The sequence below is a fragment of the Drosophila miranda genome, chromosome 4, assembly GCF_003369915.1.
Source record: "Drosophila miranda strain MSH22 chromosome 4, D.miranda_PacBio2.1, whole genome shotgun sequence".
Classification (NCBI taxonomy): domain Eukaryota; kingdom Metazoa; phylum Arthropoda; class Insecta; order Diptera; family Drosophilidae; genus Drosophila; species Drosophila miranda.
In genome coordinates this window covers 18489384-18516887 of record NC_046677.1, presented here as the reverse complement: position 1 = coordinate 18516887, position 27504 = coordinate 18489384, and the positions used below count along the sequence as shown (strand labels likewise).

Below are 27504 nucleotides of genomic sequence, written 5' to 3'. Positions count from 1 at the left end.
GATACTATCGCAGCTTCGATCAAGTTGGCAGTTCGCCAACAGCTGAAAACCTTAAACACACAATCAGGGTGACCCATTACGGTATTTTTAGTACTTTTTGGTATTTTTTGAGGTCAAAATTAAACCGACGGTATATCTTATCGATAAATCCGCGGTCACACTGCACACAATTCAAATGGGATTGAAAGATTACCAGACCTGAAAATTTCCAAAAGTAAAAGTCTGTATCTTCAAGTAAACACTGTATACATTTGCGTATCTTCTATTGTGGTTGTGGTGCTACTGTAAATCGACGATGCCATATTGGGCCAGCAGATATATGGAACCATGGAACAGGACGGGGCCCCGTTTGACTTCGATGGCTTCTACGAAAGGATGAAGTGTCGGTTCTTGCACGTCTGCGTATCCATGTGGTCACTACCAAGGCTCCCGTCAACATAATCATGGAATGCAGGCTGCATGGGCATCATCGTCCTAGCCCGAATCTTGTAGAGCTGGATCCTCCGACTTGGAGCCGGATGACAGGATGGCGGGCATGCTTGTGGGGCAACACAAACCGATCCAACGCTGGACTTTAACGATCAGGGACGACTGGCCAGCAGTGGCGTGCAATACCAGAATTTGAAAATGGGTAGATGATAATTTCATTGATCGAGCTCCGAGTAAACCATTCCTTCATTTCGACACATTAAAATTCGTTTGACTGGTTTTTTAGTAACGATTAATGTAATCTCTTCAGGATGTGCTCTAAGGCGACTTTACAATATATGTATGTATATTGGGAATTATGCAGAGTGGAATTGTCGAGGCTTGCAGTTTGTGCCTTGCCTCAACGTGGGAATCGGTAATTGGGAATATCATTTAGGCGACTAAATGACCAGCTTAAAATACGAGTAGTCTTAATACTAACCAAATGTAAATTTAATACCTTTAGAAGATAATGTGCAAAACAATGCATCCGTTCCAAGAGTGTTCTAGACTCTGGATAATATAATTCTTATTTTATATGAGAAGTGGTACCTGCTACCAGGGGGATGATGGAGAAACATGAGATGTTGTACTACTAGATATAGAACAAGTTTCTGGTAAATTAAAATAAATAACGACTCTACTAAAGGATACAAGATAATGATGAGCAAACGGTGATAAGGCATGGAATGCAAACGGTTCGAGAATAGCATCGAATCCAATCCCAAAAGTTGAGAAGATCTGCTGAGCATTCGGGAACCGATCCACATTCCTTGTGTAAATATGCGGGACAATTATTTATGGTCGATGACCAAAACGTAAGCTCCTTAAATTTAAATGAACTCCTCGGTGCAGACCTCTTCCTCATTATCGACATAGTCGCCGCACACCTCCTCCTGGCAGCCCACGTCCATGTCGGCAAACTCCTCGTAATACATGTCCGAGTCCATTACGGTCTCTTGCTCGGAAGCAGAAACACTGGGCTCGCAATCATCAGCCTCTGGCAGCGACTCCTCCTCCTCCTCTTCAAGATCTTCCTCCTCTTCGGGATCCTCTTCGTCCTCGCCAGTGGAGTCCATGGCTGGCAGCTGCTGCTGCTGCTGGCTCATCTGCTGCAGCATCGACTGAACGCGCTGCATGTAGGCCTGCTGCTGCATCTGGCTGCACTTGCCATCCAACGGAGCTGGTGTGGGCATCGCAGTGTGCTTAATGTTGTCCAAGAGAGCTGCATGCTGGCTGGTCACGTGCAAGGCCAGGGCGGTGGCGTCGGCGTGCAACGACCCGCAGACAATACACACCAGAGTCTCGTGCCGCTGCATGGGCACCGGGGTAGGTGTCACCCCTGGGACGCTGTCTGCTCGATTGTGGCTCTGGATGTGCTTATTCAGATATGCCTGCTGGCTGTAGGACTTGCCGCAGATGTGGCAGGGAAAGGGCTTCTCGCCAGCATGGATCTTCATGTGAACGCTGAGGCTGGAGGCCTGCGTGAAGCATTTTTCGCACAGCTTGCACTGGAAGGGCTTCTCCCCGGTGTGTATGCGCATGTGTATGTTGAGGCTGCCCGACTGGGTGAAGGAGCGATCGCAGAGGGAGCAGGTGAACGGCTTCTCGCCCATATGATTTTTCATATGCTGAACCAGCTCGGAGCTGACGCGAAAGGCCTCGCGGCAAATGGCGCACTGGTAAACCAGCTCCTGGGTGTGCATTCTCATGTGCTCGTCCAGTAGTGCCTCCGCCTTGAACTCCCTCTCGCACTCCGGACATGCAAAGGTCTCCGTTGGTGCTGTGTGCGTCTTCTGATGCAGCAGGAGCGAGGTGTAGTTCACGAATCCCTTGTCGCACTGCACGCACTGATGCGGCTTGCGCACGGCATGGGATCGCATGTGGACCATTAGACTGCTGGACTGGGTGAACGCCTTCGGACAGATCTCGCACTTGTACGGCTTTTCGCCGCTGTGGATCCTGATGTGTGTGTTGAGACTGCCGATGTGGGTGAAGGTCTTTTGGCAAATTGAGCATTGGAAGGGCTTGTTGGTGATGTGCGATCGCACATGCTTGGAGAGGTCGCCAGCATTGGGGAAGCTGGCCTCGCAGTGGGAGCACTGAAAGCATTTCTGCGCCGCTGGATTCGCGGCCAATGCAGAGTCCAGCATGGGATTGTTCGCCTTGCTGCGACGACCGCGCCGACGCTTGATAGGAGCAGGCTCCAGGGAGATGCTCATCGGGGGCAGCGGCGGTGGAGGCGGATGGGGCTGGCTCACGGGCGTACTGAGCGGGGTGATGCTCATGGATGGTTGCAGTAGAATAATCGAAGTGGACTCCCGAGAATCTGCCATTTGCAGATGGAATTCGTTTGGATGCGGTCCGGCAAGCAGACACCTCATGGGGTGCGCAGACTCCAACTCGCCATAGGAGACTCCAACTCCTTTGCTTAAGGAGTCCATGGGCTCTTGGCTCTGACTCTGCTGGGTAGTGGAGTTGCTGGTGGAACTGGGCATGGAGCTGGTCGAGCTGGACGAGTTGCTGGAGCTGGAACTGGAGCTGCTGTCGTCATCATCATCATCGGAGCTGTCATCATCATCGCTGTCGTCCTCGTCGGATGAGTCGCTGTCGTCACTGGCAGGCTGTGACTGCTGCTCCTGTTCCTCCAGCTCGCAGACTGGCTCGAATATCCAACTGTAGTCCTCGCCCTCCTCCGCCTGCTGCTCCTGGGACTCCCCTGGCTTCTGCTCTTGTGCTGGCTCGTTCGGATGGCGGCTATTCATATGCTGGTACAGGGCCAGGGGATGTACAAAGTACTCCGAGCAGCACATACAGTGAAACGTTAGGTCGGGGGCCTCCGGCTTCGGTGGCACCGGAGCCGGCTTCAGAACTGGCTGGCACAGGATCGGCGTGATGGTCAATGGCAGGTGGTGGTAATTATGCTTCAGTTGCACGGCCATCTTGACGTGTCGTGTGTATGTAAAGGCTGCAACAGAACAAGAACAGCAATGGCAATAGCGGTAGCAACAGCAACAACAACAAAAAACAACAAAAATAAGAAGCGACAGATGAAAAATCAATGCTCTCGTACCTTAGGTGAGTTTAATGTTTATTTTCCAGTTTCAACGATTAGCAAACAATTGCACACATATGCATGTACGTGCATACATACATTTGTATATTATATCACTATGGTACTATTCAGGTTTCATGCTTGCGTGTTTGGTTTTAGTATAACTAACATGTTTCAACTTTTCAGCTTTTGCGCGTTCAGCAAAGGTGAACTGTTTGTTCTTGTAATTTGAATTCTAGAGCTTCAGCATATTCATTCGCGTTTATCGGCCAATTCTCGTCTTGGTGTACACAAACAGACGCTGCCAAGGGGCAGCGCTCAGCGCATAAAACAAAGGAAGAGCATTAAAGTTCGAAGCGTCCTCTTAATGGTTACAACAAATAAAAGAAAAATGTTTTATGTTGGGTAGGTGAGCGACGCTCAGACGGCGTCTGCATGACAGCATACGACATACGATCATGCAAGCCAGACGTGTACACTCCTCTAAACACCTGCCTAAACCGTGCAATACATACTTGCGATTACATGCAATTAATTAACTGAAAAATAGTGTGTATTGTGCTGTTAAATCTGAAATTAAATTTATTTATTTAGTTTAGCTGAAATAAATATATATATATATTACTAAAAATGAAGCATCCAAAATCAAATTACAGTTTTAGTACTTCAGCTGTCGACTCCTCTCTGACAATTGTTAAGTTACAGTTTACCACAAAAAGCTTAAGTTTAATTCAGGATTTTTAAATTTTATTTAATGTTTTCAGTAGCATTTTAAATAACACCCAGTGATAACATACCACCCATTTATCGATACCTATCGTTAGAATTTCGAGACAATATAAGCTAGATACCAGAAGTGGCTAAGGCAGAAAATAAATGAGCTAAAAATAAGACAGACTAAACACAAGTAAAAAAAAAATACATTTTGTGGTGTAGTTTTTTTTTTTACTAAAATGAACACATCCTATCCTATCCGTCTTTTTTGCAATGCCTTTTGAAATAACATGCATTATTTTATAGTATTAGTTTTGGCTACAACTTTTAAGTACTCCATGCTGAAAATGTGAGATCTAGCTTGAAATATGCTAAACTGGCAGAACTGATTTGGAGCCGGCATTTTATCGGCGTGTATTTTTGTGTTGATTTGATTTAACAAACAGCAAATAAGTTTGCAACCGACCATGGCCGACAGCCTATTCCGAATGAGTAGCAGTGGATTGCTGCAAACGAGTGCGAATAGCTCTAATTTACAGAAGACTCTATCCCGCTCGATGCGTCCTGAAAAAAATGTTTCGACATTGAGTGAAACGCTAATGGACACTGATGATTCGAACCGGGGCAGGAGCCGGATGGATGTCCTCTTCATCCAATTCTTTAATATCCTGCAAGCGCACACCAGCGAGTCGGAGACCTTCGATGTTTTGCTGAGCTTGTCCCTAGCCTGCAAGGCGGTCGTGGAGCAACTGCAGCTGGAAATTGAAGAGGGCATGGGCGGAGAGCAGGGCGCCGCGCACAGAACGGCCAGCATTAATTGGCTAAAGCAGGAGATCAACACTTGGCGCTTGCTCCATGGCATCTACTATGATCGAATATTGGTACAGACCGATACCCAAGCAGACGATGAAATGCAGGAAGGAGGCACTCTTGGAGGCAGTGAGAAAATGGTAATCACTCAGCTGTATGCCATCAATTCCACCCTGAGGGAGTACCAGCTGGTTGTCGACTGGCTGGAGGCCAGCTACGACGGGAAGGATGCAGAGAATTTGCTTCACTACCACGACCCGATGATGGCCTGGGAGAACACGCTCTTCCAGTTAGAGAATTTACAGGGAGTTGCGTTCGGGAAAAAGCATGATATTGTCACGAGCTTGGATCCCGATGCTCCTGTGAGAGAGAAGCGTCCTCTGCACGCTCTAGACGAGGAAGACAATATGAGGTTGGGCCGCGCGATTTTCGGGGCCATCAGGAGAGGAAGTATCGATGATGCCCTTAAGTTGTGCAAGCACTACGGCCAGACGTGGAAAGCTGCCATACTGGAGGGATGGCGGCTCCACGAGGATCCAAACTTTGAGCTCGGCGGATCCCTGGTCAACGAGAAACTGCCCATTGAGGGAAACCCTCGTCGCGATGTGTGGAAAAGATGCGCCTGGCGTGTGGCCGATTCGAACCGCTACGACGTTTTCACACGCGCCACAGCCGGCGTCTTTTCGGGACACCTGAGTTCTTTAAAAGCACTGTCACACAGCAATTGGCATGATCTGCTCTGGGCCCACATTAAGGTTCAAATCGACATTCGTGTGGAATCGGAGATTCGGGAATACTGCACAAAGCGTTATCAGGACATGCCCGAGGACTATTGGAACGGAAAAATGACATTGGAGCAGATTTTCGACGAACTGAATGTAGCCAAAGATCTGTCTGTGAAGGACTTTGCCAAGGGCCACTTGGGCATCATACAGAGACATCTCATCCTGGACACGTGTGGCGAGTTGATCCAGCAAATGGTGCGCTGGTTAGAGACGGGCATCAGCAAGCTGTCTTCTCACCAGCTCCGCTTTATGGCCCACATTGTTCTGTTCCTGCGGCAGATTGGACGTGTCGAAAACGAAAAAATGGCTGAAAAAATCATCGCTTCCTATGTAGAGGCGTTGCTCGCTCGTGGAGATGCCCAGCTTATTGCCTACTATTGTGCGCCATTGTCCAACCGACTCCAAGTAAAACTCTACTCTCAATTCCTCGAAAAAGTTGAGCAGAAACGTGCGCGAGAGCTGGCCATCGACGCTGCATTGCAAGCGGGACTGGACGTGGAGCAGATCACCCGCTTTACTGTGGAAAATATACGACACACTCATTATCCACTGGGAGAGCTCGGGGAACCGCATGCAGGAGAAATATCAGCTTCGGACCAGTTCAAGATCGCGGCTCTGGAGTGGCTCATCTTTCTGCCGGAGCAGCGGAGCGAACTTCTCTGGCAAGCATGTGCCATGATGCGTATTTATCTGGCTTCTAACAAGATCGAGTGCATGCGCCAAACATTCCTGATGGTGCCCGGCGACGTGGTCACCCGTCTAATAGGTACCGTAGGCTCCTTGGAAAATCTGCCGCCTCGCGAGGAGTGCAGCTTGAAGGAATATCTTTGCTACAAGGTCTACCTCACTGGCGTCGACAGCTTCGTTGAGTGGAATTGCCTTTACAAGAATCCTCCGCAGAAGCCAGTGGCCATTGGGGCTACCAGCCAGGACAACTTCACGGAGCGGCTGGTGTGCGAGTTAAAGGAGCAGACCTATCGCAGTGAGCTGGAAAGATGGGAGCAGAAGGTCAAGGAGGAGGCAAAGCGTAAGCATAACAATCTATTTAAAGCCCATTGAATCATCGTGTGTTTTTATTCCCAATTCGCCAGAGACAACGGAAGCTCTATACAACATTTTGACGTTCCCGGAAAAAGGCTGGCTAGTGGACCCCTTCATCTCTAAGGAGCCGGCCAATGCTGCGCAGCTCAATTGGGAGAATAGACTGTTGCAGATGGAAAAGCTGCGCTCCCTCTGTCTGCCCGAGATCGCACTCCTCCTTCATGAGGTTATGTCCAAGTCCGGAGACCTTGTTGGCTGTGTGCGCCTGGCAGATGAATTAGCCAGCGAGCATCGTCAGCTTTACAAAGTCTACACCAAGCACAAGATGGCCGAGCTGCTCTCCAAGATTGCCGACACTTCCCTGGAGCTGCTCAACTCGAAACTGGATCCCTGGGGCTACCCCATTACCGTCTAGTTCGAATACGATTTGTTTGCGATATATATATAATTTTAAACGTTTTTTTATAGATTTTTATTGGCTTAAGAATGTAGCGGGAAGGTGATAGGGAGAGGCAAGGACACGTGCTACGTATGTCTAGGAGTTTCCTTCGGTGACCGGGGGATTGTCCTCACATCCATTGCTGTGTTTCAGCAAGTAGGAGGCCAGGAATTGAATAGGGTTTGTGGGACGTTCCCGCGCGAGAGCCTGTAGTCCGTGGAGTAGCACGGGAGCCACCGTCTGGTCCAAATACTGGCGTGTGGGTAGCGAGCTGGGGCTCGGCTTCTTGATGGGTGGTTGCTGGGCTGAAGCTGATGCCTGCGCTGGTGGCGCTCCGGTTCCCGCCGCGGGGACCGAGTTGCCTTGCGAATTGTTAGTGCAGTTTTGCTCCTTGGCTACCTCTGCAGTCACTGGGGTAGCGTTCGGCGTCGAGGCTGGGGATATGGGTGCCTCCGATTTGGCCTCCATAGCTATATCGATCCTTTGGTTTAATTAAAATTATTTAGCTGGCGTCGCCTGATAGAATTCGCCGTGGTCAAAATATACATCCAAGATATGGTTATACTTAGTGTTAGTCACTTTAAGGTATCGATAGATGTATCGAGTTGTATAGACAATAATTGGCCAAGAATAAATCAGTAAAATTTCCTGCGCCGGTTTTCGAGAAAACTAATAAGCTGCATGGATTTAACATATATTCCCATACGCAAAATGTACAAAATAAGAATTGAATTGCAGACCAAAATTGGAAGGCTGTATTTCTAAAACTATACTAAGTTCCAAAAAATCGGTCTTTTTGACTATAGTCACTAACCATCTATGGCTAGGGACCCTGGGATCCAATACAGGAAAGTTCGTTTGCGAAATGTTCGGAATATAAACTGACACCTCTATATGCTGTACGGTTAGTGGCAGGAAGCAGTACTGCGTTTTGCGTTTTGTCTATCAAGCTATCTTTCCTTCGCAGCAAATTTAGCAAAGTCTAATGTCATACATCAATTACTGCTAGAGTTTCCATCGATGTTTCCATGTTTTTTATTTAAATTTTTGGACCGAGGACTCTTTAAAATATTGAAGCAAACATAATGCAGTCAAAAAATATTCATTCCATTTCCTAATCCATTCCAAATATTGCAAAAAAATACCGATTGCATAAAATATTATACAAAAATGTATATATATCGATATATGAATATAGCAACCCTAGTTCCTGTTGAAAAACCGAAAAAGTGGATTAATTGAAATAAATTATTAATCAAATAATGACAGAGCTGCTCATTGATCCGGACATTCGCGTGTGGGTTTTCTTGCCCATAGTGCTGATCACCTTTTTGGTTGGCATAGTGCGGCACTATGTGTCTATTCTGATATCAACACAAAAGAAGGCCGAAATAACCCAGATCCAGGACAGGTGAGTCGCGAGCAAAGTGCAGCGTAAGACAATTGATTAGAAGTGAGTTCCGTTCGTTCGCAGTCAAGCCATGATTCGCGCTCGCCTCCTGCGGGAAAATGGCAAATACTTGAGCGCCCAGTCATTCTCCATGAGGAAAAACTACTTTAACAGCGAGGAAACGGGCTACTTCAAGACCCAGAAGCGGGCGCCTGTGGCCCAGAACTCATCTGCCATGCTGACTGACATGGTAAAAGGGAACTTCATCAACGTACTGCCGATGGTCGTCATCGGAGGATGGATTAATTGGATGTTCTCTGGTTTCGTGACCACCAAGGTGCCGTTTCCGCTGACCTTGCGCTTCAAGCCCATGTTACAACGTGGAGTTGAGCTAGCTTCCCTGGACGCTGCCTGGGTCTCATCCGCCTCCTGGTATTTCCTCAACGTATTCGGTCTGCGCTCCATCTACACATTAGTCCTGGGTGAGAACAACCACGCGGACCAGACTCAGGCCCAAGCAGATGCAATGACTGGCGCCGCCATGACCATGCCGCAGGACCCTAAGGCAGCCTTCAAAGCGGAATGGGAGGCTCTGGAGATCACAGAGTACCACAATGCCCTGAAAAACATAGACGCCGACATGATGAACATCGTTGCAGCCTCCGACCAAAGTGAATGAGAAAGTTTTCGTAATTTAGATGTCCTAGCAAATTTCCAATATAACAAAGAAGATTTTGTTTGATTGTAGAGTAGACTTTGGTAACAATAAACCATGTTATCTATCTACTACTGGGAATTTTATGGTCGTGCCCTGCCCCCTGCCCTGGTGCCTAACTAAATTAACAATAAACACATAAACATAGATATAATTCTAGTAGTAGGCCTCCTCAGTGGCCTCGGTCTGTGTAGGGGGCTCCTCGGCTGCGGGCTCCGGAGCAGCTGAGACCACACCCACGGAGACGGTAGGCGACGGTACCTTCTTCAGCTCCGGAGCAGGCTCCGGAGCAGGCTCCGGCTCCGATTCCTGAACCGGCGCCTCTGGCTGAGGTGCCTTAACCGGTCCTTCACCACGCGCCGTATTCAGAGGCGATGGGGGACGAGCAGTAGGAGGCACCTTAAACTGCTTCTCCGGCTTCTTCAAATCCTTGGGCTTGCCCATCAAGCGGTAATCATTGGGAAGCTCTGCTTCCGTGTAGAGCTTGTCAGCAAAGTAGACGCGGCGAATGCGCACATTGGCATGTATCTGCAGCGATACGGTCTCCAGATAGTTCGAGCCGTAGGCGCGCCGTGTGAAATCAGCGAGATTGAATTGAATCTGGTTCCAGCCAGGCGACATGCCCATTGGCATGGCTGTGCAGAACGGCTTGACAGAAGTCTTGCTCTGGAAATTCGATACGCGAAAGCGGCGCATGAAACGCTGATCATCTTGAATCTGCATGAAAATGCCAGAGTAAGTGGTGGACGTATATTTAATCAGAAAAACGAACCTTAACTTCGAAGCAAAAATACTTATGCATGTTCTTTATCAGAAGCACCAAAAACGGCAGCTTGATGCCGAGCTGCTCCTTGCACTCACTGGGGCAGTGGATGAATGCGGTCGACACATTGGAACCTATTATCTCTAGCACCAGAGACTTGATATCATCATCGTATATCCGCTTAATGTAGCCATTTTTGGTCTAGTCGGAGACGCAGGTTGTTAGGGCTATACTGGGATAGTCAAGTAGGTCATACTCACATACGAAGACCACTTCGCCAGAGGTGAGCTGCCCACGCTGTAGAGAATTGTTAGAAACCCTTTCTGATAAGCAGAACGATACATTGTCGGAGTTTCGTTTCGTTTCGTGTTTAGTTTTATTCTATCAAATGGTTTTGGAGTTGTCTGTAAATATGATTTTTAACGCACAGCAATCTTGGACAAATCAAATAATGACAGAGCTGCTCATTGATCCGGACATTCGCGTGTGCGTTTTCTTGCCCATAGTGCTGATCACCTTTTTGGTTGGCATAGTGCGGCACTATGTGTCTATTCTGATATCAACACAAAAGAAGGCCGAAATAACCCAGATCCAGGACAGGTGAGTCGCGAGCAAAGTGCAGCGTAAGACAATTGATTAGAAGTGAGTTCCGTTCGTTCGCAGTCAAGCCATGATTCGCGCTCGCCTCCTGCGGGAAAATGGCAAATACTTGAGCGCCCAGTCATTCTCCATGAGGAAAAACTACTTTAACAGCGAGGAAACGGGCTACTTCAAGACCCAGAAGCGGGCGCCTGTGGCCCAGAACTCATCTGCCATGCTGACTGACATGGTAAAAGGGAACTTCATCAACGTACTGCCGATGGTCGTCATCGGAGGATGGATTAATTGGATGTTCTCTGGTTTCGTGACCACCAAGGTGCCGTTTCCGCTGACCTTGAGCTTCAAGCCCATGTTACAACGTGGAGTTGAGCTAGCTTCCCTGGACGCTGCCTGGGTCTCATCCGCCTCCTGGTATTTCCTCAACGTATTCGGTCTGCGCTCCATCTACACATTAGTCCTGGGTGAGAACAACCACGCGGACCAGACTCAGGCCCAAGCAGATGCAATGACTGGCGCCGCCATGACCATGCCGCAGGACCCTAAGGCAGCCTTCAAAGCGGAATGGGAGGCTCTGGAGATCACAGAGTACCACAATGCCCTGAAAAACATAGACGCCGACATGATGAACATCGTTGCAGCCTCCGACCAAAGTGAATGAGAAAGTTTTCGTAATTTAGATGTCCTAGCAAATTTCCAATATAACAAAGAAGATTTTGTTTGATTGTAGAGTAGACTTTGGTAACAATAAACCATGTTATCTATCTACTACTGGGAATTTTATGGTCGTGCCCTGCCCCCTGCCCTGGTGCCTAACTAAATTAACAATAAACACATAAACATAGATATAATTCTAGTAGTAGGCCTCCTCAGTGGCCTCGGTCTGTGTAGGGGGCTCCTCGGCTGCGGGCTCCGGAGCAGCTGAGACCCACGGAGACGGTAGGCGACGGTACCTTCTTCAGCTCCGGAGCAGGCTCCGGCTCCGATTCCTGAACCGGCGCCTTTGGCTGAGGTGCCTTAACCGGTCCTTCACCACGCGCCGTATTTAGAGGCGATGGGGGACGAGCAGTAGGAGGCACCTTAAACTGCTTCTCCGGCTTCTTCAAATCCTTGGGCTTGCCCATCAAGCGGTAATCATTGGGAAGCTCTGCTTCCGTGTAGAGCTTGTCAGCAAAGTAGACGCGGCGAATGCGCACATTGGCATGTATCTGCAGCGATACGGTCTCCAGATAGTTCGAGCCGTAGACGCGCTGTGTGAAATCAGCGAGATTGAATTGAATCTGGTTCCAGCCAGGCGACATGGCCATTTGCATGGCTGTGCAGAACGGCTTGACAGAAGTCTTGCTCTGGAAATTCGATACGCGAAAGCGGCGCATGAAACGCTGATCATCTTGAATCTGCATGAAAATGCCAGAGTAAGTGGTGGACGTATAATGTTTAATCAGAAAAACGAACCTCAACTTCGAAGCAAAAATATTTATGCATGTTCTTTATCAGAAGCACCAAAAACGGCAGCTTGATGCCGAGCTGCTCCTTGCAGCCCCTGGGGCAGTGGATGAATGCGGTCGACACATTGGAACCTATTATCTCTAGCACCAGAGACTTGATATCATCATCGTATATCCGCTTAATGCAGCCATTTTTGGTCTAGTCGGAGACGCAGGTTGTTAGGGCTATACTGGGATAGTCAAGTAGGTCATACTCACATGCGAAGACCACTTCGCCAGAGGTGAGCTGCCCACGCTGTAGAGAATTGTTAGAAACTCTTTCTGATAAGCAGAACGAGACATTGTCGGAGTTTCGTTTCGTGTTTAGTTTTATTCTATCAAATGGTTTTGGAGTTGTCTGTAAATATGATTTTTAACGCACAGCAATCTTGGACAAATCAAATAATGACAGAGCTGCTCATTGATCCGGACATTCGCGTGTGGGTTTTCTTGCCCATAGTGCTGATCACCTTTTTGGTTGGCATAGTGCGGCACTATGTGTCTATTCTGATATCAACACAAAAGAAGGCCGAAATAACCCAGATCCAGGACAGGTGAGTCGCGAGCAAAGTGCAGCGTAAGACAATTGATTAGAAGTGAGTTCCGTTCGTTCGCAGTCAAGCCATGATTCGCGCTCGCCTCCTGCGGGAAAATGGCAAATACTTGAGCGCCCAGTCATTCTCCATGAGGAAAAACTACTTTAACAGCGAGGAAACGGGCTACTTTAAGACCCAGAAGCGGGCGCCTGTAGCCCAGAACTCATCTGCCATGCTGACTGACATGGTAAAAGGGAACTTCATCAACGTACTGCCGATGGTCGTCATCGGAGGATGGATTAATTGGATATTCTCTGGTTTCGTGACCACCAAGGTGCCGTTTCCGCTGACCTTGCGCTTCAAGCCCATGTTACAACGTGGAGTTGAGCTAGCTTCCCTGGACGCTGCCTGGGTCTCATCCGCCTCCTGGTATTTCCTCAACGTATTCGGTCTGCGCTCCATCTACACATTAGTCCTGGGTGAGAACAACCACGCGGACCAGACTCAGGCCCAAGCAGATGCAATGACTGGCGCCGCCATGACCATGCCGCAGGACCCTAAGGCAGCCTTCAAAGCGGAATGGGAGGCTCTGGAGATCACAGAGTACCACAATGCCCTGAAAAACATAGACGCCGACATGATGAACATCGTTGCAGCCTCCGACCAAAGTGAATGAGAAAGTTTTCGTAATTTAGATGTCCTAGCAAATTTCCAATATAACAAAGAAGATTTTGTTTGATTGTAGAGTAGACTTTGGTAACAATAAACCATGTTATCTATCTACTACTGGGAATTTTATGGTCGTGCCCTGCCCCCTGCCCTGGTGCCTAACTAAATTAACAATAAACACATAAACATAGATATAATTCTAGTAGTAGGCCTCCTCAGTGGCCTCGGTCTGTGTAGGGGGCTCCTCGGCTGCGGGCTCCGGAGCAGCTGAGACCACACCCACGGAGACGGTAGGCGACGGTACCTTCTTCAGCTCCGGAGCAGGCTCCGGAGCAGGCTCCGGCTCCGATTCCTGAACCGGCGCCTCTGGCTGAGGTGCCTTAACCGGTCCTTCACCACGCGCCGTATTCAGAGGCGATGGGGGACGAGCAGTAGGAGGCACCTTAAACTGCTTCTCCGGCTTCTTCAAATCCTTGGGCTTGCCCATCAAGCGGTAATCATTGGGAAGCTCTGCTTCCGTGTAGAGCTTGTCAGCAAAGTAGACGCGGCGAATGCGCACATTGGCATGTATCTGCAGCGATACGGTCTCCAGATAGTTCGAGCCGTAGGCGCGCCGTGTGAAATCAGCGAGATTGAATTGAATCTGGTTCCAGCCAGGCGACATGCCCATTGGCATGGCTGTGCAGAACGGCTTGACAGAAGTCTTGCTCTGGAAATTCGATACGCGAAAGCGGCGCATGAAACGCTGATCATCTTGAATCTGCATGAAAATGCCAGAGTAAGTGGTGGACGTATATTTAATCAGAAAAACGAACCTTAACTTCGAAGCAAAAATATTTATGCATGTTCTTTATCAGAAGCACCAAAAACGGCAGCTTGATGCCGAGCTGCTCCTTGCACTCACTGGGGCAGTGGATGAATGCGGTCGACACATTGGAACCTATTATCTCTAGCACCAGAGACTTGATATCATCATCGTATATCCGCTTAATGTAGCCATTTTTGGTCTAGTCGGAGACGCAGGTTGTTAGGGCTATACTGGGATAGTCAAGTAGGTCATACTCACATACGAAGACCACTTCGCCAGAGGTGAGCTGCCCACGCTGTAGAGAATTGTTAGAAACCCTTTCTGATAAGCAGAACGATACATTGTCGGAGTTTCGTTTCGTTTCGTGTTTAGTTTTATTCTATCAAATGGTTTTGGAGTTGTCTGTAAATATGATTTTTAACGCACAGCAATCTTGGAAATATTTTATTAAACTAATTGTAGAATGGATTGTAGGTGATCCAGTGGGCACGCTCCTGCTCCTTCTCCGTTTTGTGGGAGGTAAAGAGGGATTTGTAGACATCGCTGGCCTTTGGGTCCTTGGCCACGCTGAAGTCGTTTTTCAATCGCTTGAGTTCGGGGTCCTGCATGGCGTTCGCAGCCCCCAGGCGCTTGGGATTGGCAATTGCCTTGACTTTCGAGCTGGTTGAGGTTGATGGCTTCTCAGTCACTGTTGTGGACGCACAAGGCTCGCCGGTCTCTGTTTTAATCTCTACCTTCTTGGCCTCTTTTTTGTCTTTTTTCGACGACTTCCTTTTGGCTGCTCGCATTTCCATCTTGACCTTCATCAGCTCCAAGTCCTCTTCATTACCGTTCAGAACGACTATGTCCTCGACACTGTAGGGGGTCTGGCACAAGGGGCAAGTGCTGGACGAGTTTCCTTTAATCTGTTTCAGGGCTCTCTCGGACACCACACATCCACAGGTCCAAAGTGCAACGAATCGAAACTTTCCTGACATCTCAAGCCCAATCAGCTTGCATATATACGGGGCATGACGAGTGTCTAGCAGTCCCTCGGTCTTGTCCTCTTCTGTGAAGGCAGGATTGGGGGTCAAGTGTAGAGTTTTAATGTCCTTTAGGCTCTTCACATGCTCGGACATCTCGGGCATTTTCTCCTTTTCCAGCAGCCTCTCGATAAGGCTCTGCTTTGAGTACAATCTGCCCATTCCGCATATGGCTATGGGCTCCTGCAGGCGCTGCTGCGTTAGAGCGCAGTGCAGCCAGCGAAACTCTCGCTCCGCGTCTTTGTCTTTCTGTACAATACACAATTCAATTTTAGTTTTGAGATCTATTTGAGATGATATTCGATGGTATTTACCTGTTCTGGCTTTTGTTTGACGCGGACCAGCTCATCGCGTTTGGGAATAGTTCCGCCATCGCATCCCATGATTTCTTTTTCTATACTATGCTACCGTGCTTATTATGTTACCCTTAACCAGCGTGGGGCGATGTTGAAAATTGCCAATGATATCTTTCTTGCCTGCACTTTTATTTTTTTAGAAACAAATCTAATTTTTCGTTGTTTTTCTCTTGTTTTTAGTGTGACCGCGGATTTGTGGATAAAATTTACCGTCCGATCTTCAGAAATATACCAAAATATACCGTCTCATTTTGAAAATATACCTTAAATATACTGACGAATTCAAGTTATATTATACATATTCCTCGTTTTTGAAATTACGTCGAATATTACTGCCTAGATAGATCTCTCAGCCCTGCTCACATAATTTTATCCAATTAATTAACCTTTTTTCTATTTGACTGATAAATTTTAAATACTTGCTTTTATTGGATTTTGCCTTAAAAAAGGTTTTAGCGAAAAAAGTCAAACAAAAAAAAACGTAAGAGAGTAATAGTTCCTTTTGCTCAATTTTGATATTCCGTTGAATAATTCTGGCTTACTAAAACTCTTAGCCCTGCCTAGACAGTTTAATCCCATTGATGAATACAATTTCTACAGGATTAACTAATTTTAGGCATCCCTTTTAAACAAAAAAAGTTCAACAGTTCTGAACACCACTTCGGCGGCCAGCATCTACCAGCAGGTGGCACGCAACTAGCGTGCCCAGGGCCGATAAATAAATTCAAAAATGCACTAAGACGGCAACAGAATATTTTGTACTTCAATTTATTGCCAACAGCTATATTTTGTAGTGAAAACCTAGTTAGTGGCCAGCTCCTACATATCCGTGAACGGGCAGTGCTTGGCATAAGGCACATCTATGCAAATGCAGCCACGGGCGCTGGAAGCATGTGTTTTTGATACATTTGAAATACAAAAAAAACCTTATTTGGCACTTACTCGTCCGGGGCATCGTTGCCTATATGGTACTCCCGCAGAAGCGAGACAAACTCGAACGGATTCATTTTACCGCTGACTGGCAATCGCCTGGGCCCGCTGATGTTCAGACACCCATTGGGGCAGGGCACGCCCACGAACTTCTTATGCTTGTACGTGGCCGAGGCCAGGTAACAAATGCTCAGGAAATGCGAACAGCGGTATCGTCCTGCCAAGGGAAGAAATTGGTTCGAAATTGGTATGAGAGCAGATTGGACTAACATATTGCGAGGTCTTACTAATGGGATTTCCCTTGCAGTACGGTTGAATACGCCCTCCGTTTACGCAGTAATTGAGGTGCCCCGTGTTGTCCTCCTGGCCGAGGAATCCGGCGTTTGTATGGAGAACTTGTATGACACTCGCATCGTCGAGGGATAGGCGGAAGGTGTTGCTCTTCTTTCGTTCGATTAGAGGACGAGCCGGATCCAGGCCGATTATGCGATATTGCTTCTTGGTCAAGTGGTTGCTGATCATGCCACAGATGTGGGCCCCCAAGGAATGGCCCACGCAGGTGATTTTTTCTCTGATGGCGCCATAATGGGTGAGAAATGCATAGATCTGTGCTGTGCACTGCGCCGTGAGTCTGGTGTTTATGAGGGAATGCAGATAACAGGGATATCGCGTCAAGGGCCGCCAGTCCACGGTAATCACGTTGAAGTCGCGCGATAAATATGCTGTATAATGACAATGAGAAAAATCAACGTTCCATCTGGTAGCCCATGGCCACGGTCACGCCACTAACCATCCCTCAGGAACTGCAGATGCACGTCAATGGCTGTGCCGTTGAAGCCGTGGATTATGAAGACCGTTTCCCGATGCTTTCCGAAGCCGCCCTGGTGGAGAGTCGTCGGGGATTTTACATTCAAAGCCACTCCGCGACGTGGCCCATTCCTAGAAGACAGACGGAAGCGATTTTGTTAAATTGTAATGCACCTAATTGAAGTTGAGCTTAATCACATACTATGGAACTACGGCCACTTATGTAACTCTGCAGATGTTCACACTTCAGTGACTATGGAATTGTAGCAGAAAAAGCTACTGATTATTCCATCTAACTTGGATGATCTCCGACACTTGCATAAGCGCAATAATCCCCAGATCGGTGAAAAATTAATGTGCTTTCAATTACGAGAAATGGGAAGGAAATCCCACCCTTAACTGCAGATGAGTTTATCTTTATAAACAAACAACAAACAAAAGACAAAAAAAAAGAGTATTTTGTGAAAACTTCGCTGTGAGAGAGAACCAGATTAATGAGGTAAGTCAATAAGACAAATTATTTTAATATATGTATGTACATATAATTATACCCGATACTCAAAATGATTATTGGGGTATATTAGATTTGTGGTAAAAGTGGATGTGTGTAACGTCCAGAAGGAATCGTTTCCGACCCCATGAAGTATATATATTCTTGATCAGCATCAATAGCCGAGTCGATTGAGCCATGTCTGTCTGTCCGTCTGTCCGTCTGTCCGTCCGTCCGTCTGTCCGTCCCTATTAGCGCCTAGTGCTCAAAGACTATAAGAGCTAGAGCAACGATCTTTTGGATCCAGACTTCTGTGATATGTCACTGCTACAAAAATATTTCAAAACTTCGCCCCGCCCACTTCCGCCCCCACAAAGGACGAAAATCTGTGGCATCCACAATTTTAAAGATACGAGAAAACCAAAAACGCAGAATCGTAGAGAATGACCATATCTTTTAGACTGCAGAATTTGAATAAGATCGTATTATTATTATAGCCAGCATCAAGAAAACAATTTCATTTTTTCTCGCCCTGTCTCTCTCTAACACACACGTAGCATAGCCGGCTTTGCTTAGAGTAAAACATTAGCGCCTAGATCTCAGAGACTATAAAAGCTAGAGCAACCAAATTTGGTATCCACACTCCTAATATATCGGACCGAGACGAGTTTGCTTCAAAATTTCGCCACACCCCCTTCCTCCCCCGCAAAGGATGAAAATCTGGGGATATTCACAAATCTCAGAGACTATTAAGGCTAGAGTAACCAAATTTGGTATCCGCACTCCTGTTAAATCTCACTTTAAAACGTATATCTCAAAATTTCGCCCCACCCCCTTCCGCCACCACAAAGGACGAAAATCTGTTGCATCCACAATATTGAGGATACGAGAAAACTAAAAACGCAGAATCATAGATAATGATCATATCTATCAGATTGCTGAATCTGGATCAGATCAGATCATTTTTATAGCCAAAAGGAACAAATCAATTTGCACTGGCTACGCAGCCCCCGACGTCACGCTCAGACTGATTTTCTGTCTCTCTCGCACGCACTCTTTGTCGTGTCGTTCAAATTAACGGCGTCTGCCGGAGTGGCTCTCTCTCCTACTGACTTAGTATCGGGTATAACTGTAGAGTTGCGGTGTCCGCTGCAACTCACAACGTTCCCCCTCGTTTTTTTATGATATTGTGGATCAGTATAGAAGGGCGATGTTTTTGGTGTTAACATTGGGCACAATTGAGTGCAAAATCGATGTCCCTTTTGGATGCGACATGCCTTCGGCCGGAGTTGTTCAGTGCAGTCCATTCCTTTGTTTTCTCTAGAAATCCTCCATGCCATTAAAGAAAGCTTCGATCTTCCATTTCCAATAATGAATGTCTTAGTCCCGTAACTCTTAAATGTTACTCAACCGTCAATCTTCGACTTGTTAAACGGTCCTCACGTGTAATCGTCTCGAGCATCTCATGTTACCGCAACAATGCCGGCACTGCACTCCGGATATGGTGATACCAAGAGCGCATCTTTGGACCGGAGCTGGTGATCGGGAGTTGTCTGGCAGTGGCAGAGTTGGGCCAGACGAGTTGAACGACTTCGACCGTTGTTTGTTAAACATTTTATTTGTCAATTATTAACTCCAATTGATGCCTATTGATGTCGACCAAGTTTAGCGGTCAGTGGGGCTGATTCAGGCCTTGTGCAGCTCGGAGCATCTCTGCTTAGTGGGTCAGCGTCCGGTTTGCGAAACAAGTTGCTCGCCCATTAATTGCACTCTTATTTTTTGGTATTCGCCAGCCATATCCTTCTTGTCGCACAACTCTGTATTTTGTATTTTGGGCGATGACACACTAACCGAGTGAGGAAATCGAGTTGCCTAACACCTGATTTAACTTTCTCCCGCACTGTGGTACATCTTCTATAAGAGGAACTACAGGAACTCTCCCCGATCGCTCACATACTAAATCATCGAAGGCGTGGCCCCACAATCCACTCTCCACTTACGGCGCAAACAGTCGATGCTCGATATGGGGACTGGGGCAGAAGTTCTTGTCGCGCAGGAAGCAGCGCAAGACGTTTAGGTCCAGGGCACCGCTGCTGAGGAGGTTCTTCCAGTCCATTTGGTTTATCAGCAATGCTTGGACATCTGAAAATGTTCGTGCAGGTTTATGTACTGATGGTCTATACCCATTGATATGTTTTTGGTTTAATTTCCGCACTTCTATATGCGTAGGTAGTACCTTTGGCAATAAGTGTGAAAAGGCAAAGCACGAAAAGATATTTCATTTTTAGCTGGGGCGGACTCTCTGATTAATTTGAATAAATTTCCTTTCTGATGGCAGTGTGGAATTTTTTAAATAAAACTGCATTCAGATGTGTTGTCCGGGATATAAATATTTCACTTTAGATATTTGCAATTTGGCTTTCACTTTGTTCATACAAGTTTATTGCATAGACCGATGAGATATAAATATATATAATTATAGTATTGCTTTGTTTTGTATATGTTATACGTTTTTAAAATTTTAAATAATTTTTTATATATACTACGATATTAACGTTATTAATAACTCGCTTTAATTTTGAAGTTTCTTTCTTTCACATATTTTTTTTGATTTATAAACCAATTCCACTCTACATTTTCCGCATAAATTGTCCACTAATCGGTAATTTGCACTCTGATCACATATTTTTTCGCCGATTCGTTCGACTTCACCACAATCCTTTACATTGAACTCTTCAGTTTTGGTTGTTTCGCGGCCACATCCGGACAACGTCTTGCACATTCGCGCGACGCGCTGCGAATGCGCAGCGTGAAAAACGCGACCGGGGAAATTGCAGTCCAAGGCAACGGCAGCGCAACGGGAGCTCAACGGCAAAAACTGGCCATAGAATGGGCTCTGCTCTGCCGGTTGTTGCCTTGACTTTGCCTCGACCGCCTCCAACTTGGCTGGAAACGTGAACGACTTCGGTCTTGCCGTGGCCGGGTGTCTGCCTGGCGACGTCTGAGAAATGAGTATCCATGGCACACGCAACGCTGCATCGCGTTGCACTGACTTTGATTATGAGTTTTCATCTGGAAATTTATGTTTTGATTTCATTTTCCAACTCAATGCCGTCGCCTCCTTCATGGTGTCTGCGGATCGTAATTCGCCCTTGTTTCATTTACATAACCAGTCGCATGGTATGCGAATTCTCGCGATTCGATTTGACATTATTTCCATACTCGTAGTTGGGGCTTGTTTTCAAATCTCGGCTCATTTTTGTGTCAGTTGCAAAATGTTATCAATCCCAAATCTTTTCGCACACTTGCTTGCGACCTGAATGAATTGCTTTTGGCTTCTGAAGGCTAATGATGGGCTAAACCAAAGCACACATGCCTTACATGGGCACAGAAAAGTGAAAGATTGGAAAGTGTTTACGTTTAGAGCGGTCAATGTTGGCCAACAAGCAATTGTTTCAATACGATTCCGAAAGTAGTAAATGCTTCTTATCCGATCGAAAATCCACTGATATGTACTCGAAAAAATGCTTGTAGCATATCAAGATAATTTGTACATTTTAAAATATTTAAATGTTATACACAAAGCGTATACGGATATAATGCCTATCTCTAGAATAATCTTTTTTAAGTCTATCTGTGTACATATCTACGTATCCAAACAACGAAGTTCGTAGAATTCTAAAATTCCTCGCAGATAATTAATACCATTCGGATTTATCGAATATTTGAATAAAAAGGATTACCATCTTTCCTTTTTGTTTGTGAGATCTCTTGGCGAATTAAACATAATTCTTCGCTCTCTGCGATCATCTGGAGGAATAGCTCTTATAATGAGCAAATTTTGCAATACCCTTCGTTTCTTACCGAACTGAATATTTAGAAGGTTCTACTTTAAAGAATCTCAAAATAAATTCTGCGTTTCCGGTACCATTTTTTTTGTAGTCAAACTTTTGTTTCTTAAAATTACACAACTTCAGTAGTAGATCATAGAATGTAAGTGCCCATCCATGTAGGTTATATTTGGAACCACACTTTAAAGTCTTTTGCAACACACCTGGTGAACAGTTGGAATCCTATGTACCGCCTGGGACACGTTTCCCACAGCCATAAATGACAGTTGAATGGATTCAAATCGAAGTTTCCATTACGCAAGAAGAACTGCAACGCCTCTATGTGATAGTTGGCTAAAAAAAGAAACCGCGGAGAAACACGCGTTGAGTATACGATAAGTATTTATGCACACAAATCACACAGTCCTTATCGGCGTCGCGATCATCCTCATCCCCACTTACATGCCTCTGAGAGTGGATTCAGGGAAAGTAAAGACAACAGCACCGCGATGAGCCCGGCCATTACTTTAGTCTCACGAAGTTCGCATTTAAATCACGTAGGAATGAGCGACACATCGGGTTAAATGGGAGGCTCGCTTCTAATTGAATGCGCCACTCGGTTGTGGTTGTGGGGTACTGTGCCAGTAGTTATCAGGCCGTAGACTAAGAGCTTTTTAAAAGCTGCGTCCGCGCAAGAAGCGAACGAAAAAATGAAAAACTACCGAAAATGGCACTCACGAACGACCCGGCACCGGGTCTGCGGCTGGGTGACATTGCTTTGAGGGGAGTCGGTTGTTGTTTGTTTTCATGCGAGTATTTCGGTTTCATGTGCAGAGGTGTTGCGTGTAGCAGAAAACCCCGATTTCCATATCATTGCACAGGCTTCGCTACACTCAGAGAAGCGTCAGACAATCCACTTCACATCGAACGGATAGAACGGGCTTTTCTTATCCATAAGTAATTAAACAATCTTTGGGCTTGTATCAAGAGTTCCCTATTAAGATAGGACTTGTATTCTTTAATCGCGTTAGTAGATTATAATTTGAGTCAAAGGTTTCCATTTCAAATCCATGCAGTTTCCACCAGGTACGTTTGATTTTTAAAGAAACCTCGAGCTTTCTACAGCGAATTTCTCTTGGTGTTTTATTATCGACGACAGATTTGAATGGGTTTCACAATTCTCTATATCGTTATGCGCAATTATTGATTGCAACACTTGGCCACCTGCAGGCTCCAGCAGCATCCATCCACAGGCGAAAAGAATGCGAAGACATGCAGGCGGAGCTTTCAACCAACTTAAATAAGACAGCGACAGCGGATAAAAAAATTAAAAAAATTAATGCTTTGCTGAAAAGTGTGCCATTGATCTTGATCAATATGTATACATATGTGTAAATATGTATATATTTGAGGGAAATTTCAAAATGTCAATGCAAAGCTCATACTATTTTATTTTATTCTTTATTTTGGGGCCATGGTCTTACCTTTCCAGCACTTATTTCCGACTTTTCCCAGAGGTGTTTATCTGAGGTGAAACAGATGGCATCTTCAACCGATTCTCCCTCACGTTTTGCAATAGTTTGAGAGACAACCCAGCCCCCGAGTTCACGAACTGTCAAAGAAAAATAAAAGGTACTCGTAAAAAGCATTGTCAGCCCATGCAGATGTAGTAGCAATTAATTCTGGCCACGGCCACGGCAGTGAAAAGCCAAGAGACAAGTTACAATTAGGGAGTGCCCAGTCCGAAAAAAAGGAAATGACATAAAATGCTTTTCCGCGACTGCCGACAGACGGATTTTTCCAAGCACTTGTAAACGAAAGCAAACAATGTTGGGCCTGGCTAATGCAGCTGATTGAAAGTAATGAGCTCGTTGGCCTATAACACCGCAAAACGGGGCTAAAGTCAAATAGAGTCAGCAAAACATTTAGAGTTTTGATACACTCGAAGCATTGTAATGGGAGGGAAAATGAAAATGCAATGCAAATGAAAATGAAAACGAAAACTGTGAAGTGCAGTGAGAAGACAACCCAGAGGACCGCAATTGTTTTAGTTTTTTCATGTATGGCATTCTATACTCTTTTTGAAGATGGGTATATGGCAAAATGTGCAAAGAATGAACTACCGTAACCTCTATTAAAATTAGAGGTAGCACTGGAGCACTGACTTCAAGGGTCTCTAGCCATAGAAAGCGTATCAAAGATTCGTCATTAGCCACTATTACCCCTTCTTTTTCTTGGGGTTTTCTTTTGTCTGTCATGGTTGCAGACTTCAGCCAATCTGCTGTATCGTTTCCACCTTACTTGCGGTTATTGTTTTGGATGGTTCATTCATCTGGCCATGGTTAATGCAGAATAGGTGGCGATTGCATAACAGTTTCCTGACTTGCAGTGATACTGAACTAGTTTTTATATCGCTCGATGTTGTCCACCTGCCATTGTTTTCAGTGCAAGTTTTAATCCGAGGTAGTTATTGCGATGACTTGCATTGCCACCTTCAAAAATTTGCTGCAATTTTCAATATCATTTCCAACAGAAATTAACCAGCCTAGAAAACCGAAAACATGTCTGTAGCTTTGCTTTACCAATTACTCAATTTGAAAGTGTGAATTAATAATCCATAACCAACGCAAGTTAAATTTTCCCATGTGAATTTTAATTTTCTTTAGAGCACAAATTTCGTGAACAATTTGGTGTGATATGAGGCGTAACGTCGGCTGAAATATCGTCGGATGTAATGCCTTACTACTCGTAGTGCGAATAGTTTTGAGAATATTGTAGGTATATTACGATACTCAGTCAGTATAAGGACATAGTATTAGTTTTGTGGGGAAGTGAGTTTGGGTGGCTAGCTCCTTTCCCCTTTTGGGCGAGCGAGTGCGTGGAGTGTGCAGCGCGATATATGTACATATGTTAGTTATGTCCCTTGCAATACAGGTATATGTTTTAGCCTTTAAAACTTATATCACTTACTACTGCAATTAGTGTGTGTGTGCCGGATTAATTTTAATCATGAAACTTGGGAAACTGGTGTTGTGCACAAATGCTGCGAATTTGTAAATTTCATATATGCTGCGAATACAATGTTACGAGGAATGTTGCTGATGAATGTTGCGAATTTGGGAATTGCAGGTTCCATTTATTGCCGCCGTGCCACGAGTAGTTCGTGGCGCTGGCGTAATAATTGTGAATTTAATTTTCTAAAATATTCAAGAGAATAAGTATTTAATTTCGGTTCCTTGGGTTCCGCATTTCCTTCTTTTGCGTTTTCTTAAACTCCTCTCACCACCCCTCAGCATTGCCATTTCCAAGTCCACTCATCCATTTCAATGCATAGTTAAATCAAATTACAATTTAATTTTATTGACCAACAATCGTAAGAGCCTACCCACAAAAAATACAATCAAGAAGAGAATTCCACGGAATCGCTTTCGTTACTTATGCAAGTCCCAATCAATTTTCAATTTTCCGCCTACACTCGACGGATTCTTTGAGGAAATAATCAGGAAGAGCTTAGGCTACTTACAGCTTTTCTTCGTAGTTTAGAACTGGCGCAAACTTGCGATGCTTTTCCACGGGTCTAATCAAAATGAGCCATAAATTCCAGCTCGAGAGACAGACAGAGAATGAGGGAGTGGAAAACGGCTTGCGCTTTTGTTTTTCCTTTGGCTTTTCCTTTGGCCCAACTTTACTAATTAATTGTGCACTTGAGAATTTTAAGCAAACTCTAAAACTTGCCAGGATACGACAGGAAAAAAGCCAGTGGGCAGGGAAGAGGAGGAAGAGATTGCGAATGTGAGGTGTTTGGCACTGGCAAAGTTGACGAGTAAATAAACTAACAATTTTTCCTACTTAATTAACAAAATTGTTTTAATGCTCTTCCACACCCTTTGCCACGCTACACAGGAATGCCAAGTGAGGCGTTTAGCGATGACGGCGGCGACGGTGGCTGTCAACATTGACAGAATAACAGACTGGCTAAATGACTGAGCAAACAAGACTGAAGTATGAGCCGGGCCAGAGGCAGTGCCAACTCAATAATTAAACTTGCAGCAGGCATGTAATGGAGCCCGAAGAGAACTGGGATGAAGAGGATGTGGAAAGGATGCTGAAAAAATGCAGAAAGACATGGTTATATTTGCTATTCATCATCAAATACTCGCATTTATGGGATTTATGTTATTTACGTTGGGAAATGGGGCTCGGACGATCTGGTTCGTGGCTTATTTTGATTGTTATACTTTGTATGCCGCCAAAGACTCAATTCCGTTTTATGGAAAATGAAGTTGGCATTATCATATAAAGGAGTTTTTGCCCCGGGCAATATCGAATGCATTGGATGGACAATTTCTCTGCTTACATTGGCCACTTGGCAGAACAATAAATCGCGACTTTCGGTGCAGGGCAGCGGCACCGACAGCTTGCACAGTGCAGCAGCTTATGAATTGCATTACAAAGTCGCATAAATTGTCGTATTCGCACTGCGCCAAAGAATGCGCAACAAATCGCCTGGCGCCCAAATGCATCTATCATCAGCAAAAAGTCGCATTCATTGCGAAAATTCAATCTGATGTCGGGAAGCGCGAGAATTATGAGCTCAGGCTCGGATCGCACTAGGAGCTCCGAGTGGGAGTGCAGCTCCACTTCGCCGGAGAGCCGGAGGAGATGGCGTGAAGCTTTCCGGCTGAATTATGCGGACGTTTTGACAAGCTCTTTTTCCGCTCAGATTTCCATTGACTTTTAATGGCTCCGCCTCGCATTATTGAGATTTACAGCTTGTGGATTTATTGGCCATCCAGATATGGTTTATGCAAAGCCCCGCAAAGGCAGCAACAGAGGACAGAGGGAGGACAGTGAAGGTGAAAAGCGACTTTCCATATCGAAATATATGGTTTGGTGAAAAGGCAGGAAAGTTTGATGGATATTTTATAATGCAAGAGTAGATAGGTATTGCCCAGATACACTCTAGGTAGTACTCATTGCAAAACACACATTTATCGTGTATAAAGCAACATTTAACCACTGGCACGGCCCTTACATAGAACTGGATCTGTAATAATCTGAAGATTTAGCTATGTTCCTGCAATTTATCAAGCATAATCCGCTTTTCAACGGCTCTTTAAAAGTGTTCATCGCAATTGTCCCGTGGACCAACCCTCACGATCCCATTACCACCTAAATCAGCTCAAATTTACTGCCTCCAGTCTATCAGCGACGGATTTATACATGTTAATTAACACTCTTGTTGTTGCCGTACCCGTACCCCCAAAAAATACATTAGATCCCAAAGCCATTCATAATACGCACGAGCATTTGGAAGAGCATATGGGCAGGTCCTTCGTTCCGACCCACCTATGTCAACAAAAGGCGGACAAAAAGGACAATTAAACCCTTTGGAAAAAGCCAAGCAGCAGACAAAAGGAGGCAAATACAGGCAAACACGGAGCAATAAAAAGCCGACGGAGATGGGATGGCCACGGCAGGAGCTTTGAAGGTCAAGCAAGAGAGCTTGAGGATGAGGTTGAGCAAACAACGATTTATTGGATACTCCCGATGGATTTTCACAGCATTTTATCGTCTTCAGACGGACTGATGCAATAAACAATTGCCACACAGAAGGCAGTGGCAGAAGCAGAGGCTCCTGGAAAACATATTTAGAATTTTCTTAAGTAAATTATTGCAAAAATCGACAGTCAGTCAGAGAGGCAGACAGGCGCACACAGACAGACCAGGAAGGCAGCGGAAGCTCAAATGGGCGCAAAAATGTCATTAAACGGCAGCCACGACAAGGAGCC

At 45.7% G+C, this 27504-nt stretch overlaps 10 protein-coding genes across 13 annotated transcripts; 4 read left to right on the top strand and 6 right to left on the bottom strand.

Annotated features, from left to right (window-relative positions):
* Positions 1-704: 704 nt before the first annotated feature.
* LOC108163288 (zinc finger protein 34) lies at positions 705-3931 on the bottom strand. The gene is made up of 2 exons (XM_033393751.1): positions 3542-3931; positions 705-3436 (listed from the first exon to the last, which is right to left on the bottom strand). Exon 2 carries the CDS (start codon positions 3408-3410, stop codon positions 1302-1304), a length of 2109 nt encoding a protein of 702 aa, XP_033249642.1. The 5' UTR covers positions 3411-3436; positions 3542-3931; the 3' UTR covers positions 705-1301.
* A 688-nt stretch (positions 3932-4619) lies between these two features.
* On the top strand, positions 4620-7332 carry LOC108162925 (nuclear pore complex protein Nup107). Its single transcript, XM_017297907.2, has 2 exons — positions 4620-6859; positions 6924-7332. Exons 1-2 carry the CDS (start codon positions 4705-4707, stop codon positions 7286-7288), a joined length of 2520 nt encoding a protein of 839 aa, XP_017153396.2. The 5' UTR covers positions 4620-4704; the 3' UTR covers positions 7289-7332.
* On the bottom strand, positions 7322-7904 carry LOC108162930 (protein dpy-30 homolog). Its single transcript, XM_017297912.2, has one exon. It carries the CDS (start codon positions 7778-7780, stop codon positions 7409-7411), a length of 372 nt encoding a protein of 123 aa, XP_017153401.2. The 5' UTR covers positions 7781-7904; the 3' UTR covers positions 7322-7408.
* Positions 7905-8501: 597 nt separating this feature from the next.
* On the top strand, positions 8502-9488 carry LOC108162929 (ER membrane protein complex subunit 3). Its single transcript, XM_017297910.2, has 2 exons — positions 8502-8723; positions 8787-9488. The coding sequence occupies exons 1-2, from the start codon at positions 8575-8577 to the stop codon at positions 9379-9381; spliced, it is 744 nt and encodes a 247-aa protein (XP_017153399.1). The 5' UTR covers positions 8502-8574; the 3' UTR covers positions 9382-9488.
* On the bottom strand, positions 9435-10627 carry LOC108162928 (cilia- and flagella-associated protein 20). The gene is made up of 3 exons (XM_017297909.2): positions 10441-10627; positions 10190-10381; positions 9435-10134 (listed from the first exon to the last, which is right to left on the bottom strand). The coding sequence occupies exons 1-3, from the start codon at positions 10522-10524 to the stop codon at positions 9574-9576; spliced, it is 837 nt and encodes a 278-aa protein (XP_017153398.1). The 5' UTR covers positions 10525-10627; the 3' UTR covers positions 9435-9573.
* Positions 10624-11545, top strand: LOC117188978 (ER membrane protein complex subunit 3-like). Its single transcript, XM_033393760.1, has 2 exons — positions 10624-10780; positions 10844-11545. The coding sequence occupies exons 1-2, from the start codon at positions 10632-10634 to the stop codon at positions 11436-11438; spliced, it is 744 nt and encodes a 247-aa protein (XP_033249651.1). The 5' UTR covers positions 10624-10631; the 3' UTR covers positions 11439-11545.
* LOC117188976 (cilia- and flagella-associated protein 20) lies at positions 11492-14726 on the bottom strand. Of its 3 annotated transcripts, XM_033393756.1 has the most exons (4): positions 14536-14726; positions 14285-14476; positions 13774-14229; positions 11492-11730 (listed from the first exon to the last, which is right to left on the bottom strand). In XM_033393756.1, exons 1-4 carry the CDS (start codon positions 14617-14619, stop codon positions 11647-11649), a joined length of 816 nt encoding a protein of 271 aa, XP_033249647.1. In that variant the 5' UTR covers positions 14620-14726; the 3' UTR covers positions 11492-11646. The 3 variants fall into 3 exon arrangements, with proteins under 3 accessions (XP_033249647.1, XP_033249648.1, XP_033249646.1); XM_033393757.1 differs by lacking the exons at positions 13774-14229; positions 14285-14476; positions 14536-14726 and adding exons at positions 12233-12424; positions 12484-12589 and having other exon boundaries at positions 11492-12174; XM_033393755.1 differs by lacking the exon at positions 11492-11730 and having other exon boundaries at positions 13530-14229; positions 14536-14725.
* LOC108162927 (replication termination factor 2) lies at positions 12576-15842 on the bottom strand. Its single transcript, XM_033393754.1, has 3 exons — positions 15614-15842; positions 14710-15548; positions 12576-12652 (listed from the first exon to the last, which is right to left on the bottom strand). Exons 1-2 carry the CDS (start codon positions 15680-15682, stop codon positions 14730-14732), a joined length of 888 nt encoding a protein of 295 aa, XP_033249645.1. The 5' UTR covers positions 15683-15842; the 3' UTR covers positions 12576-12652; positions 14710-14729.
* LOC117188977 (ER membrane protein complex subunit 3-like) lies at positions 12590-13583 on the top strand. The gene is made up of 2 exons (XM_033393758.1): positions 12590-12818; positions 12882-13583. The coding sequence occupies exons 1-2, from the start codon at positions 12607-12609 to the stop codon at positions 13474-13476; spliced, it is 807 nt and encodes a 268-aa protein (XP_033249649.1). The 5' UTR covers positions 12590-12606; the 3' UTR covers positions 13477-13583.
* A 606-nt stretch (positions 15843-16448) lies between the features above and the next one.
* On the bottom strand, positions 16449-22251 carry LOC108164121 (lipase member H-A). 2 transcript variants are annotated; one of them, XM_017299718.2, is made up of 6 exons: positions 20119-20351; positions 19883-20024; positions 17376-17524; positions 16873-17307; positions 16598-16802; positions 16449-16538 (listed from the first exon to the last, which is right to left on the bottom strand). In XM_017299718.2, exons 1-6 carry the CDS (start codon positions 20162-20164, stop codon positions 16475-16477), a joined length of 1041 nt encoding a protein of 346 aa, XP_017155207.1. In that variant the 5' UTR covers positions 20165-20351; the 3' UTR covers positions 16449-16474. The 2 variants fall into 2 exon arrangements, with proteins under 2 accessions (XP_017155207.1, XP_033249644.1); XM_033393753.1 differs by lacking the exons at positions 16449-16538; positions 19883-20024; positions 20119-20351 and adding exons at positions 21937-22066; positions 22175-22251 and having other exon boundaries at positions 16572-16802.
* Between the last annotated feature and the right edge of the window lie 5253 nt (positions 22252-27504).

Coding starts and splice junctions, on each gene's coding strand:
- LOC117188976 (XM_033393755.1), bottom strand. CDS start 14,619: ATGTATCGTTCTGCTTATCAGAAAGGGTTTCTAACAATTCTCTACAGC. Junction 14,477..14,535: donor TGGCGAAGTGGTCTTCGTAT/GTGAGTATGACC, acceptor GTCTCCGACTAG/ACCAAAAATGGCTACATTAA. Junction 14,230..14,284: donor ATTTTTGCTTCGAAGTTAAG/GTTCGTTTTTCT, acceptor ATTTTCATGCAG/ATTCAAGATGATCAGCGTTT.
- LOC108162930 (XM_017297912.2), bottom strand. CDS start 7,780: ATGGAGGCCAAATCGGAGGCACCCATATCCCCAGCCTCGACGCCGAAC.
- LOC117188977 (XM_033393758.1), top strand. CDS start 12,607: ATGGTTTTGGAGTTGTCTGTAAATATGATTTTTAACGCACAGCAATCT. Junction 12,819..12,881: donor ATAACCCAGATCCAGGACAG/GTGAGTCGCGAG, acceptor GTTCGTTCGCAG/TCAAGCCATGATTCGCGCTC.
- LOC108162925 (XM_017297907.2), top strand. CDS start 4,705: ATGGCCGACAGCCTATTCCGAATGAGTAGCAGTGGATTGCTGCAAACG. Junction 6,860..6,923: donor GGTCAAGGAGGAGGCAAAGC/GTAAGCATAACA, acceptor CCAATTCGCCAG/AGACAACGGAAGCTCTATAC.
- LOC108164121 (XM_017299718.2), bottom strand. CDS start 20,164: ATGAAATATCTTTTCGTGCTTTGCCTTTTCACACTTATTGCCAAAG. Junction 16,803..16,872: donor CTGCAAGGGAAATCCCATTA/GTAAGACCTCGC, acceptor TTCCCTTGGCAG/GACGATACCGCTGTTCGCAT. Junction 16,539..16,597: donor GGCAACGATGCCCCGGACGA/GTAAGTGCCAAA, acceptor ACATGCTTCCAG/CGCCCGTGGCTGCATTTGCA.
- LOC108162929 (XM_017297910.2), top strand. CDS start 8,575: ATGACAGAGCTGCTCATTGATCCGGACATTCGCGTGTGGGTTTTCTTG. Junction 8,724..8,786: donor ATAACCCAGATCCAGGACAG/GTGAGTCGCGAG, acceptor GTTCGTTCGCAG/TCAAGCCATGATTCGCGCTC.
- LOC108162927 (XM_033393754.1), bottom strand. CDS start 15,682: ATGGGATGCGATGGCGGAACTATTCCCAAACGCGATGAGCTGGTCCGC. Junction 15,549..15,613: donor TCAAACAAAAGCCAGAACAG/GTAAATACCATC, acceptor TGTATTGTACAG/AAAGACAAAGACGCGGAGCG.
- LOC117188978 (XM_033393760.1), top strand. CDS start 10,632: ATGACAGAGCTGCTCATTGATCCGGACATTCGCGTGTGCGTTTTCTTG. Junction 10,781..10,843: donor ATAACCCAGATCCAGGACAG/GTGAGTCGCGAG, acceptor GTTCGTTCGCAG/TCAAGCCATGATTCGCGCTC.
- LOC108163288 (XM_033393751.1), bottom strand. CDS start 3,410: ATGGCCGTGCAACTGAAGCATAATTACCACCACCTGCCATTGACCATC.
- LOC108162928 (XM_017297909.2), bottom strand. CDS start 10,524: ATGTATCGTTCTGCTTATCAGAAAGGGTTTCTAACAATTCTCTACAGC. Junction 10,382..10,440: donor TGGCGAAGTGGTCTTCGTAT/GTGAGTATGACC, acceptor GTCTCCGACTAG/ACCAAAAATGGCTACATTAA. Junction 10,135..10,189: donor ATTTTTGCTTCGAAGTTAAG/GTTCGTTTTTCT, acceptor ATTTTCATGCAG/ATTCAAGATGATCAGCGTTT.